The following is a 15,490-nucleotide window of genomic DNA, read 5'->3' on the forward strand; positions in this document are numbered from 1 at the left end:
CTGCTAATTTCTATATTGCATATATATATTTCTATATTGTATACATTGCATATATATATATGCAATTATACAATATAGAAATGAGCAAATAACGACAACCACCTATTGTTTATGATTTATGAAATGCGTAAAGCTTATATGCACATTTTGGTAAATGGCTGCTTTTTATATAGATATTTTGATTTACGTTGAATATGCCTATATGTAGTAGTGCTATACTGAGATATGTATGCAGTAATTGTGTGATATTGAAGCGATATATATACAGTAATAAGATAAGATATTCCTTTATTGATCCCCTTGGGGAAATTCAGACATCATAGCAGCATGGGAAAGGGGGGGGGGGGTTACAGGTGTCAGAATACCTGTCGGACGACTACACCATGATACGCAGGTAAATTCATCACAAACAGCTGAGTATGGGTTATATATTGTATACGGTCAAAAAAGTTTGCAAAAAGCTTGTCAAAAATTTTGTTGTAGTCGTTAGGGTAAATCGTAATTTAGGTAGTTTCTGCAAATTTCTATATTGCATATATATATTTCTATATTGTATATATATTATACAATATAGAAATGAGCAAATAACGACAACCACCTATTGTTTATGATTTATGAAATGCGTAAAGCTTATGTGCACATTTTGGTAAATGGCTGCTTTTTATATAGATATTTTGATTTACGTTGAATATGCCTATATGTAGTAGTGCTATGCTGAGATATGAATGCAGTAATTGTGTGATATTGAAGCGATATATATACAGTAATTATAAAAATAAATATAGGCATACAACGTAATCGATAAAAATATCCCTATTATAATATCTGTATTGCATTTCATGAATGATAAACAACACTAGGTGGTGTGTGTACAGTGTGTGAAATTATGCAATTGGAATAATGTTTTTCAGACGAGAAAATATGATTTGAGCTCCCTGCAGAAAACCCTCCATATCTCCGCTTCCAGGAAATCCGCCTCGATTTCGGCGTTTGTTTACCTTTTTTGGCGTGGAATTGTGAACGAACAAAGGCATGTATAAACAAACGGCTTTTGGCGTATTGTACAGCAACTCGTCTTTTGTCAAATGAGCCCAACCATTTCCACATAGCTAAAATATAGAATATAGAAATCGATCCGCGGAAATCATGAAATATCGCTAAATCAGCCCTTAAGGGCTGGGCACTCAAGGGTGTTTTGCGGCACCCCCTGGTGGGCGCTGAAAGTGTTAACAATTGTGTGTATTGAGCTGTACTGTATTGTACCCATTCTGCAATCTGTTAATAAAATTTTCAATCAATCAATCAATATTTAACAGATTGCAGAATGGGTACAATACAGTATCGATCATCTAGCGTTTATTAGAAAATGATTCATAAATAGGCCGACAAATAACAACGTTCTGGAATATTCCAGTAAAAGGAGATTATCATAGAATGGGTTGTTTTTCCCCGGAAAACGGGTGATTTTCAAAATGCTATCAAACGGAAATGAAGCGATAAAAAACCAATCTGCCTTGCCAATGTTGACTGGAAAGTGATTCTTTGATAAGCGACGGGCAGATTAGACACAGCCATAATTTAAAACATAGATTAGGCGATATTAACGTTAACATTGGCGGCGATGGTGGCATTCAAGGGACTAATACGGAATTAACCTCTCGCGCTCAAAGTGTTAAGGCAAACCAGAACTGTGATCATTTTTAATCTGATTTAGTTTATGTAACTTGTTTCTTGTTTTTATCATGATTGTCACCATGCTTTTACCCTAAGCAGGCTATTTATTTATTGAAAGAGTTTTGCTGTCTCCTGGTGTAAATTTGCTCTTGCTACAACCCTGCATGTTTACATTTTGTATTTTGTACTTGATGTTCATTATGAGAGAAAATGGTGGTTTTTTCAATGTATATTTGGTTTATAAAACTGATATAAAGAGACGCTTTAAGAGGGTAATATCATTATCATCACGGGATGATATTGACGGTGGAGAAGAAGAGGTTTCACAAGCACACTGCCAGCGAGGGTGTTTGTTTTGAATTCCGATTGAAGACAAAACAAAGATAAGGGGCCACAGAGGCAGAGCGCGATGGAGGTTGACAGTAACTGCGTTTTGATGTGTGTAAAGGTTATTTAGCAGTTGTCATGACAGCGCGGCACATGACAACCAGAAAGGGGTGGGGCGTCGTTGCTACGACGAAGATCTATAAGTCGAACAGTGTTTCCGGGTGTGAGGCAGACCAAAGAAACGAATCCCACAGGAGGAAAGGGACCAAGAGACTCTCTCCTCTTATCACAGAGGGGGGGGGGGGGGGAGAATGCCACATCATCATTAGCTTCGGCTACCACGAGGATGGTCTTGGCTAACGAACAGGCCTGACCACTGTTGGACTGAGAGACAGAGGGACAATAGACTGGACTGAAAGATCATTAGATAGACTGAACACACCGAAAGATCATTAGAATAGACTCTTCAAGGACAATACAATCTGTTAACATCTGAGCTGAGGTTTCTGTTTATCAAATAAACAACGCTTTTCCTCATAAGGTATTACGCTTTGTCGGAGTGTCGAATTCTTACGGAGGTGGAGAATTATTATGGTTTGCGGATAGTACTAACGGGGAAAGATAAGGATTATATCAGCCAGTGTCGGAGACGTCAGGACCATTAAAATGACACAACGCAGAGGAATTGGATGGAGAGCCAAACAGACGAAGACGTGATACTGGCCAGTTTGATCTGGATCTAACAGTTGGTTGCAGATGACAGCCGGATTTGCAAGAGATAAGAACAACAGAAAAAGACTTTTCAATGCGGGGACGAGTGAACAACAGCCATCATGGACTCGAGCCAAGCCGGCAAGCGAGGCCAGCCAACCATGGGAGAGAGTCGATTCGAGCGGTCAGGAGGCGAACAAGCGCTGTAGGAGAAACAGCGCTCCTGAGAAAGATGTGAGTTCATTGTGCACACACGGTTGTTTTGATCTTTTAAGCCAAATAAAAACGAACAGATAGTGCATCCGTAAATAATATGAACAGAGAGCCATGGTGTTTTGAAAATCGAGGGTGTTATCAACAGGATAGAATGAAAAACAAACGGGGCAGGCTGCACGGTTTTGGTTTTGGGAGTGTAAATGCGAGATGAGGAGTGGGGGGGAACGCTTGAACCAGATAGAGGAATTGTTATGGCGGGACTGTCGTCAAGACAGAAGGAAAGTCGAAAGGAGATTGTACCAGTGTGTATTATGTCCGATCAGGCAAGAGTATTAGTCTGAGAAAGCGTTCCCTGATATGGATAGGAAAGCGAGGAAAACAGCAGTGTTTTTAGGCCTTGGAAGGAAGGGCAGCGGCCGTTTGTTTGAGAGAGTAGCCATTTGCACCGAGACAAGATGGCCGCAAAAGGCCACGAGGATGAGCAGACAAAATGGCCACAGAGCCACGAGGAGTTAAAAACCAGGAAGTGACACGTCAGCTACAATCCTCTAGACTGAGTTTGGCCGCCATCTAGGGGGGCAGTGGGATAATACAGGCAAATGGAGGAGGAGTAGGTCGCCACCTAGTGGCGGAGGGGGGGGTAGTGCTGGGGAGTTTCCATTACCCATAGGGGAATATTTAGAGTTTAATTTAATCAAGGAGTTTAATTTTTTCAAATTACCAACTGCTTGTGTGTATACACGGTGGTGTATGTGAGAACTTTGTAAAGGAACTCAAAGTGTAGAATAGAGCAACGGACCGCTCCAGGGCGACGGTAGACAGCACTGTGTGGTATAGAGCGACGGGACAGCTCCAGGGCGACGGTAGACAGCCCCGTGTGGTATAGAGCGACGGGACAGCTCCAGGGCGACGGTAGACAGCCCCGTGTGGTATAGAGCGACGGGACAGCTCCAGGGCGACGTAGACAGCCCCGTGTGTAGTATAGAGCGACGGGACAGCTCCAGGGCGACGGCAACAGCCCCGTAGGGTATAGAGCGACGTGATAGCTCCAGGGCGACGGAAACAGCCCCGTAGGGTATAGAGCAACGTACAGCTCCAGGGCGACGGAGACAGCCCCGTTTAGGGTAGAGCAACGGACAGCTCTGTTGTATGTTAGATCAGTGGTTCCCAAAGTCGGGGTCGCGACCCAAAGGTGGGCCGCGAGCAGCCACGGATGGGCCGCGAGATGATTAAAAAAAAAAAAAAAAAAAAAAAAAAAAAAAACATTTTTTTTTATTTATTTTTTTTTTATTTAAATTTTTTTTGTCAGGCCACTGAACTTAGAAGCAGGCCAGGACAGTGTTTCTAGTTGTATTCTAAAATTCTATTCTATAGTATTCTAAAATGTGACTATATGGTTTTATATTAACTTAATAAATAAACAAAAACGAAAAATCTACTTATTTCAACGAACATTTCAAACTAAATAACAGATTATGCACATAAAACGCTGAAAACAACCGAAGCAACAATAGTATTTTAATGAGGCTATTATTATTATTATCATTATTATTTTGCAACAAGTTAGCCCTCTCATAAATAGCACATATAAATGAATAACTAACTTGAACTAACTTAATAGGATTGAAGTGATATTTGGCTTAAAAAATCGGTCACATGACAAAAAAAAAAAAAAAAAAAGCCAGACGATGTGCATTGGGCCGCGGCTCTCTGACGCCTTATTTTCTGGGCCCCGGCCTGAAAAGTTTGGGAACCCCTGTGTTAGATAATAGTACGAGTACGTGTATGTGAGTTAGGGGCAGGGAACCAACCTGCTCTGTTGTATGTTAGAGCGATGCTCTGTTGGATGTTATTATCATAATAATAATATCGATATACGGGTTAATTAAATAGTTTAATTATTGAATGGGTTAAATAAGAATTGCACAGAGAGATGAGATGCGGTTAATTAAATAAGTTTAATTATGAAATAAGAGGGAGTTCGATCTCCAGTGGGGCCTTCTCACACCTAATAAATAGGCAGAGTCTTGAAGACACGTCACCAGAAAGAACTGGCGCGCGCTGGGGGTCACCCGTGGGACGAACAGATAGAGCGCGGAGTGGGTATCGTTTAGCTGCTGGTGTCACGCCGGAAGACAACAAACGGGGAACAGCACTGTAGGATTAGATATGGGTGTTGAGAAGGTGGGGGACTAATAGAGAACAAATAGCGCCATGGGCTGTAGGACACTCACACCGTCCAACAGTCTGAAAGGGCGTGGCCATGGCAGGGGCTTGCAGAGGAAAAATATATAGAGAACTGGAGATAACTCCATGGAACGAGCTGCAGGCCCAAAGCCACGGTAGACTAATAGAAAACACAGGGTCGAGTGTACAGAAAACTGCTGGCGTGGTGTTTCTGCTTTCAGAGTCTGGAGAGGGCCGACGGCGGTGGAGATGAGCCTCAACCAAGATGACCGACGGGGCGGAGACGGCCAACGGGGCGGAGACGGCCGACGGGGCGGAGTCCAGCGGTCGCAGGCGGTGTTGCCCAGGGGAGAACGAGGTGGACATCGGAGGGGGCTTTCCTGCGGAGACGCTGTTTAGAGAGCGTTTTGAAACAACAGAGCACGAGCGGTGAATCATGGACAAACAGGGACTTCCTTTCAGAGTCAATCAGGAGATCGAGAGACGAGACAACAGCGAGAAGTCCTGTGTTCATTGATTAGGAGTATGAGATATAAATGGAGGATTCATATATAAGATATATGTATAGAAGGATATATATATATAGAAGGTAGATAAGAGGGAGAACAGTAAAACAGGATATAATTATTGGAAGCAGACAGGGGGGCTCTAATTGTTATGAGTCGTGATGGGGTGATAAGAATCAAGGGGGGATTGAGAGAAAATGGTGGTTTTTTCAATGTATATTTGGTTTATAAAACTGATATAAAGAGACGCTTTAAGAGGGTAATATCATTATCATCACGGGATGATATTGACGGTGGAGAAGAAGAGGTTTCACAAGCACACTGCCAGCGAGGGTGTTTGTTTTGAATTCCGATTGAAGACAAAACAAAGATAAGGGGCCACAGAGGCAGAGCACGATGGAGGTTTTGACAGTAACTGCGTTTTGATGTGTGTAAAGGTTATTTAGCAGTTGTCATGACAGCGCGGCACATGACAACCAGAAAGGGGTGGGCCGTCATTGCTACGACGAAGATCTATAAGTCGAACAGTGTTTCCGGGTGTGAGGCAGACCAAAGAAACGAATCCCACAGGAGGGAAGGGACCAAGAGACTCTCTCCTCTTATCACAGAGAATGCCACATCATCATTAGCTTTGGCTACCACGAGGATGGTCTTGGCTAACGAACAGGCCTGACCACTGTTGGACTGAGAGACAATAGACTGGACTGAAAGATCATTATAGACTGAACACACCGAAAGATCATTAGAATAGACTCTTCAAGGACAATACAATCTGTTAACATCTGAGCTGAGGTTTCTGTTTATCAAATAAACAACGCTTTTCCTCATAAGGTATTACGCTGTGTCGGAGTGTCGAATTCTTACGGAGGTGGAGAATTATTATGGTTTGCGGATAGTACTAACGGGGAAAGATAAGGATTATATCAGCCAGTGTCGGAGACGTCAGGACCATTAAAATGACACAACGCAGAGGAATTGGATGGAGAGCCAAACGGACGAAGACGTGATACTGGCCAGTTTGATCTGGATCTAACAATTAACATGTGCTGTCCCTATCAAATAAATATCAAATCAAACTACTGCTACAAAAGTAACAGTCACTTAACTTTAGCTTTTGCCCCTTTTATGCATACAATGCCTATGTTTTGGCTAGTGTTGCTCTTCTAGAAAAAGAATCCTTTCAGGGTTGCCTATTGAAATACTGTACACCTCCAGTACAGAAACATTGTTTATGAGTTTGCGTGTCAGGTAGACCATTGATTGACAGTCGATTCTGCCAATTACGTCACACCGCTTGCACTCCGGCCGTCCGGCGCTGCAGCTGGACCCTATTGCCCACCTCTGCTGTTGATAACGCTAGCCAAGTTAGCTGTACACACATACACAGTGGGCCAGTGACTTTGGTGTAGGGGTGTAACAATGCATCGCAATGCATCGATCCTAAGGGGAAAATTCAACTGCATCGATTTGAAAATGTTAGAATAGATTATCGCAATTTTAATGTGTACAGTGTTGCTATTCTCATGTCAGTTACAGCCAACACAACGACATACGCTACTGCATCAATTGATTAACACTTTGATCGCCGGGGTTAAATTCATAATTTACCATCCCTCGCCAGCCCTATTTAACATGGAGAAGTTCCCCTTCTTTGCAGGGCTATAACTTTTTAAATTGTATTGCTAAATTGACATTACTATGGCCCATTCAACGTCCTATATCTATTGTTCAGGGTGTAGCAACGTTATACTTTTTCATTCACATATTCATACTAAAATACGGTCTAAAGTATAAGTATGTTTTTATCGTTTTCTGCAGCTTTCCCCAGAACTTGATTTATAGCCCCAAATGCATTATATTGATGATGAAATAGTTTGATAGGAATCTGTGCGAGATAAAAAATGTCAACTGGACGTACTTCTAGGAGTTACTAAGTATGATCTGATGTTGACCGGATGGGCGGGGGGTCGTTTATAATTCCGTGGCCAACGTTATATCATTCATCTAGTGTGGGTGATATGATCATCAGAGCAGTTTATATGGAACACGTTAAAAAATAACGCTGAATCTTACCGTATCTTCCTCGCGCCGTTGGACGATGAGCGTGGAACTGAAATATTCCTATTATGGGATGTAGAAATATCCAATCCATTTCCAGGTTGTATAATAGTATATACGTCCAAATCATGTTGTTTATCGAGTTATTTGCATCCGATCGATATCCAGTGTGTCAAGATGGAGTCCCGCTAACGATAGCGAGTGCCCGGATGAAATATGGGTGAGCACCACTTCATCCGCATCACTTCCTGTTTGGGCGATCCGCCGATCGGCCACCAGATGGCGCTCTTGAACCGTTGGAGAGTTGAGAGGGGCTCAACAGTACATATCATGTCTCCGGGGGAGAAATATGATTTTGATCACAGATTTTTTGAAATATTGATATCAAAGACGCTGCCCAGCGTCTTCGGCAGAATAAGCATGGCGGGGAAAGACGCTGCCCAGCGTCTTCGGCGATTAAAATGTTAACAAAGCAAGGCATTCGTTTTCTTGCATTAACGTTATATTACTATTGCTATCGATAAATCTAGGTGTTCTCAAATCTATTGCTATTGGTAAGACTAGAATAAGTTACATTAACTTAATGTTACTTGTGTCTTGGAAAACGCTCGCATATCGCAATGGCGGACTTTCAGGAAGTAAAAGAGAAAATGAGAGCTTCCGATTGGTAATTTCCTTTTTTTTTTCTTCTTGAAACCAGTCACGTCACTCTACTGTGATTGGACCGTTGGCTTGAGTGCAATGTGGGACTTGTAGTTTTTGAACGATTATCAGCGGAGAAAAAAAGCACGATTGAGGCTGTGTGCGAGTAATAGATTTTTCCGGTTCGCACACATATTTCTAGGGGCATATGGTCGCAATATGGTCGCACTGTAGAGCCCTGTGACTATGTGCTGCCACGCATTAAAACCAATGGAGTCGCTCACCTTGTTTGCAGGGCTATAACTCTATATTATAGCTATGGAGTAGCTATCGTTCAAGATGTGAAAGAGGAATAATTATTCCATCCATACATAAGTATGGTTTTAGAGCGGTTTAGGGTACCGTACTTTTCGCACTATAAGCCGCACCTGACTATAAGCCGCAGCAGCTAAATTGAATGATGTGTACATATATAAGCCGCACTGGACTATAAACCGCAGGTGTTTTAATGTTTAATTACCATATGTAATTAGCATTGGGACACAATACTGTCGGACAAATAACAAGAATTAACTCATTTACAAGTTGTATTAAGTTTAGCAAATAAGGGAACAGATAAATAACATTTCAATGCAGTCAAAAAAGCAATATTTAGATTTTTACATTTTCGGGTTTGGTCACGTCGAGTCACATATAAGCCGCACCGTTATATAAGCCGCAGGATCGAAAAATGGGGGGAAAAGCCGCGGCTTATAGTCCGAAAAGTACGGTAATTCCTGGGAGGCTAGTAATAGGCCGCGACACATATTATACTTAATCCATTGGCATTTCGTCCCTATACATACACGCTACAATATAAAATTCTAATGCATATGATCGGTATATTATGTCCCATCATGAATGCATGAAAGGGGGGGGGGTCGTTTCTGATTAATTGATAGTCAATAACGGCATACGCTGATCAGGGCGATGGCTATGAAAACATGGCACAATCAAGCTGAAATTGACGTTAAATTGCTCTTACCTATGGCCGGTGAGATTCCAAAAAGAATATTCCAATTATTTGATTGCCATCTGGTAGATCGTATGTCCATTTGGGCCACGACATAACCCACCACAGCATAATGAATCGGGGGTCCCGAAATGCGATCGGGTAAAGCGCTCGGTCCAGGTTACTAGAAAAGTCCGCCCGGAGGAATTTCATCGACACACAGCCCCATACGCAGAGTCTCAAAGGGAGTGCCGGCGGTATTGGACTTTTGCGATCTCAGACTCATTCCCTATGGTTAAACAGGCTCCCTGGATGGATAACGATTGGAAATAGCAAAAAGAAATAATGATCAAATAACATATATATATACGTGGTTGGCGTTCAACGATTGGCGGACAAACACGTATTAAATCATTGTTGGCAGGGAATGAGTTAAGGGGCGATTGCATCTCAGGCAGCTAAGTGACAGGTAAGTATAACATCCATGATACAACACATTACCGAAAATATAAAAACACCCCACAAAAAAAAAGAAAAAAAAAAAAAGATAAAATGTAACAATACTGGGCGTGGGCGGGCTGCAGACGTGTTACTGATGGACGGACTGACCTTCACTAGCTTCTCATCCCTCTCCACGGTGGTGTCTGCAGGGTTGCCCTCCTTGGCTGAGTCCTCCTCCTCTGCTCCGCCCGCGCCCCCCAGGAGCTCCTCCTCCTCTGCGCTCACCTCCTCGATCAGGTAGTCAGTAATGTTCTTCAGGACGGGGTTCTGAGCCGGCAGCTGGTGAATAACAACACGCCATCAGGATACATGCGACTCATCTGATGAAATGTGTGTTTGTTTTATTTAACCTTTATTTAACCAGGCAGGTCAACACTTTGAGTGCCACGGACGAGATATCTCATGCCACCCGTTGAGTGCCAGGAACGAGATATGCAGTTTTTTTTATATCGTTATTTTTTTTATTAACGATTTCCATTCATATTTCATCAATCTAGCCTCACGTTACCACTGCAAACTCTATCTGAGCTCCATTGGGAAAATACCACCCCCTATCGTCTCCCGGATGGTACTGCACCCCTTTGGAATGGATTGAATGAAAACACATGGGGAAAAAAAGAGTCCGGAATCCACATTTGACTTCTCAGGCAGGCAAGTAACCGGAGCCGATTGCAGTCTGTGGTCCCGCAGAACAGCGTGGAATAATGTGTTTGAGCACCCAGCGTTGGATCAATAAACGCGATCGATATTTGGAATGGCAATCACATATACTATCGATAATCTAGCGTTTATTTGAAAACGATTCATAAATAGGCCGAAAAATGACAACGTGTTTTGTGTATTACAGTAAAGGGCGTTTATCACAGAATCATCTGAAATCTTCTGGATATAAAACGGAAATGAACAGATTAAAAATCAATCCGCTTCGACAATGTTGACTGCAAACAAGTCATTGATAAGCGACAGCCACATTAGACACAGGCATAATTTAAGATGTAGTTTATGCGTTCGCAAATATGAGAGCTCTATCATTGAAGTGGGTGGCGGCAGTGTTAAGAACTAATTTGTATTTACAATGACGGCCGGGCGAGAGGACAAAATATATATATATTTTTTTAATAATAATAATAAAATGAAATAGGACAGACGATGCATACATCAGAGGTAAGGGAAATAATTAAAAACACAAAACAAACAAATAAAATTACAAGGTATGTAAGACAAGAAGCAGAACAGACAATTTACATGTCAAGGCTGGGTGACAGTTGCAGGTGTGTGTAAACACTGCGATAAAGTCCTTTAACTCATTGACCGCCGGGGATTAGACGTCCTAGCACTGCCACGCTTTAAAAGATAGGAGTGAGTCACCTTGTTTGTAGAGCTATAACTATACTGCCCTGTCAAGGCAGACCACAGTAACTTCCAAACAGTGAAACTGAGAAAAATGGCTTTAAAGTTTTTTGACTTGCCATCCAAAATGTGTTATAGGTAGATAGATGATAGTACCCAGATTTAACATGTATTAATGAAGTAATCTTTAGGCATACAAAAATATGACGTAGTTATTTTAATTAACCCCAAAAAAGCAGATACTGCACTCTGCTGCACGCTTTCCTTAAATAATTATACAGGTAATGTACAGGCAAAGTGCAGTAACTTCAAATACAATGTTGTTTTCCCTCCAGCTTTCATAACTTAACCTAGCCATTTTATTTGGATCATCATCATTCCAATATATTCAGGTATTAAATTTAATTTTCAAAATGGCTAGGTTAAGTTATGAAAGCTGGAGGGAAAACAACATTGTATTTGAAGTTACTGCACTTTGCCTGTACATTACCTGTATAATTATTTAAGGAAATCGTGCAGCAGAGTGCAGTATCTGCTTTTTTGGGGTTAATTAAAATTATTATGTCATATTTTTGTATGCCTAAAAATTATTTCATTAATACATGTTAAATCTGGGTACTATCATCTATCTACCTATAACACATTTTGGATGGCAAGTCAAAACACTTTAAAGCCATTTTTCACTGTTTGGAAGTTACTGCGCTCTGCCTGGGTTTTGAGTGTGATTTTGTAGTTACTGCAGTTTTTAAAACCCCATATCTCAAACTGAGCGACATTAACATCTGAAACTTGGTCACAAGATAAAACATTTATTGACAAGGTCAATTTCACTCATAACTAAATTTTGACTTTTTTCAAGTTACTGCGGTTAGCCTTGACAGGGCAGTATATTATAGCTTTGACATCACCCATCTATCGTTCAATATGTGAAAAAGAATTAATTTTTTCATCCATACGTTTCCGTGTTATACCGTGGTGAATATAAGTATGGTTATTAGGTTATAGCATGGTCTGGGGTAATTCCCGAAAGGCTGAGTAATAGCCTTATACGTCAATTCTACTATAAACGTTGCCGTTTCTTGCCTGTACACGATATTATTCCCAAATCAAATCTATATCATAGGTATTACGTTTTTGACATGTTGCGATCGGGGTGAAGACATGGTTGGATCAACGCAGGATTGATATCATATAGCCCTTACCTTCACTAGGATGTACCCCAAAAAGAATATTCCAATTATCTGATCGCGAGTCCCAGTATTGGTGTCGATCGTGTCGCCAACATAATCCACCACACATCATGCATCGGGAGCATCTGACGCTTCTCAATACGATCGTTATAACAGCTCCATTCGTTGTTGGCATTCAAGCGTCGGCTCCCAATAACGAGTAAACTCATTGTTGGCAGGGAATCGAGTTAAAGTAGTGAGGGGGGATCAATTTGCCCATTTTCAAACTCTTCTGCATCTTGTTCCCTTGTTGTTAGTATGTCTGTATAGAAAAAGCCTTGTACCTCCAGGCTATGCTCCTCTTCCCGGGGCTTGTGGCGCCACAGCCTCCCCCTTTCATCCAGGGCGTGGATGAGCTTGGCAGACAGCTTGATGTCGTTTTGGAGCACCTGCTTGTGCTGAGTGATACCTTTGGTGTTGCGCACCCTTTTGATCAGGTCGAGGTTCACCTCTGGCGCCAGCTTACAGTCTCGCAGCTGCAGCGGGCAGAGGACAATGTCATTTACTAGAGCATCAGGATTACAGGCTTTTAATGGTGCTACCGTGTTCGCAATCTGGCATTGACCTCTCCTCACACTATGTTTAACACTGTACTAGAAGACAGGTCCTCACACTATGTTTAACACTGTACTAGAAGACAGGTCCTCACACTATGTTTAACACTGTACTAGAAGACAGGTCCTCACACTGATAACACTGTACTAGGAGACAGGTCTTCACATTGTTTAACACTGTACTAGAAGACAGGTCCTCACACTATGTTTGGTCCTCACACTATGTTTAACACTGTACTAGAAGACAGGTCTTCACACTGTTTAACACTGTACTAGGAGACAGGTCTTCACACTGTTTAACACTGTACTAGGAGACAGGTCTTTACTGTTTAACACTGTACTAGAAGACAGGTCTTCACACTGTTTAACACTACTAGAAGACAGGTCCTCACACTATGTTTAACACTGTACTAGGAGACAGGTCTTCACACTGTTTAACACTGTACTAGAAGACAGGTCTTCACACTGTTTAACACTGTACTAAGAGACAGGTCTTCACACTGTTTAACACTGTACTAGAAGACAGGTATTCACACTGTTTAACACTGTACTAGAAGACAGGTATTCACACTGTTTAACACTGTACTAGGAGACAGGTCTTCACACTGTTTAACACTGTACTAGTGGACAAGACAGGTCTTCACACTGTTTAACACTGTACTAGTGGAGGGATGGGTCCGACAGCAGCCATGGTTATGGCAGTTATGGTTTCATAACTGAAAAAGTCGCAGTTCACGCACCAAAAAAACATATTTTCCCTCGTACCCAGAATGCATCCAGATAGTTTCGGTGTGATTTGCTTCATTTTGGATTGAATGACACTCTTAGCTTATGGCTCTTAAAAGCACCAAAAATACTTTTTGAAAAACTCAAAAGCAATGTCTCTTTCCAGAAATCATGACCTGGTTACTCAGGATAATACAATACCTTGTTTTCTACTGAACTATACCGCAGTTGAGGAAGTTCAGGCTGCCGAGGACTATGATGGTCCAGTTTTACACCGCCATCATCCAGTCCATCCTCACCCTCTCCATCATCACCCGGGTCCCTGCAGCCACCACGGTCAGGGACAAGGCCAAGCTGCAGCGGGTGATACGATCAGCGGAGAGGGTGATCGGCTGCCCCCTTCCCTCCCTAGAGTCCCTACATTCCACCAGGGCCTTGAGGAGGGCGAGGAAGATCATGGCAGACCCCGCCCACCCGGGTCACAGCCTATTCATCATGCTCCCCCAAGGCAGGCGGCTACGGCTGCCCAAGACATTAAAATCCCGCCATAGACTCGGCTTCTTCCCCTCAGCAGCTCGCCTGGTAAATGAGTCAGGTGTCCCCCTGCTCCCGCCCCCTCTATGGCGAGCTGCTAGGGCTGGACCTCTGGACTTGAACTGTGCTGCACTGTATCCATGTCCCCAACCACTGCACTTTACCGTCTTATTGTTGTCTCACTGTTCTGTCCTGTTTTGCACTTATTTATTTATTATTTATTATTATGTTTATTCCTATTTGTGAAAAATCATGCATTGTAATGTCGAATCACGTTCCATTTGTACCTGTACTATATGGTGAATAAAGTAATCTGAATCAGAGTTCATTATTATGAATCAGTCACACTGAAACAATCTGGATGGATAGATAGCACTCCGTGTAAGGGGGGGAAATATATATTTTATTTTAAAATGTTCTGCAAACTTCCCCTTTAAGGTTGTAATGCAAGGCTTCTTGTGTCTGATTGACTTTTTATTGTGGACAAAATTACTAACTTATTATTTGGCTTTCATAAGACTACACTAGCCAAACTAAATATCAACAGCCACAAGATGAACCAGATTCAGTAAACCCTGTGCACATACAGCCTCTCCAAACAGGCACCTGGGGGGATATGATATTAGCAGGAGGCAACTTCTGTTGTAGAAAGAGACGATCAGTGACTGATTTGAGACTCACTCGAATGTTCTGAAGGTCCCAGCAGATCTCCTTGATGTTGACACTGCGATCAAATGTCACCCAGCATTGTCTGAAAAACCTAAAACAGCACAGAGTAATTTAAATGTTATATTTTAAATAATTTATATATATATATATATAATTGAATATAATAATGTATTATTACTTGTAATAATTAGATAGGAAGGCAACACTCTCTGGTTAAAAACTATCACTTCATTAACACTTCCAGTGACACTGGTTAACACTTTCTTTGCCAGGCTTATGTACATCCTTATACCATCCTCTGCCAGCTCTATTTGTCTATGGAGAAGTTCCCCTTCTTTGCAGGGCTATAACTTTTTAAATTGCATTGCTAAATTGACATTACTATGGCCCATTCAACGTCAATTATCTATCGTTCAGGATGTAGGAACGTTATACTTTTTCATTCACATATTCATACTAAAATACGGTCTAAAGTATAAATATGTTTTTATCGTTTTCTGCAGCATTCTGCAGAACGTGATTTATAGCACTAAATGCATTATATTGATGATCAAATACAGTTTGATAGCGATCGGCACGAGATAAAACATTTCAAATGGACGTGCTTCTAGAAGT

General features: G+C 41.8%; 1 protein-coding gene across 2 annotated transcripts in view; it reads right to left on the reverse strand.

The window, feature by feature from the left end:
• Positions 1-15,490, reverse strand: part of srrt (serrate RNA effector molecule homolog (Arabidopsis)) — a 99,818-nt gene that overhangs the window by 36,167 nt on the left and 48,161 nt on the right. For both annotated transcript variants that reach the window (XM_084320654.1, XM_084320655.1), the window contains exons 12-14: positions 14,888-14,966; positions 12,677-12,868; positions 9,922-10,092 (exon numbers count right to left, since the gene is read on the reverse strand). In XM_084320654.1, the coding sequence (XP_084176780.1) occupies positions 9,922-10,092; positions 12,677-12,868; positions 14,888-14,966 (442 nt within the window). The remainder of the gene's footprint in view (positions 1-9,921; positions 10,093-12,676; positions 12,869-14,887; positions 14,967-15,490) is intronic.

Source organism: Notolepis coatsorum, assembly GCF_963971535.1.
Source record: "Notolepis coatsorum genome assembly, chromosome: 8".
NCBI lineage: Eukaryota > Metazoa > Chordata > Actinopteri > Aulopiformes > Paralepididae > Notolepis > Notolepis coatsorum.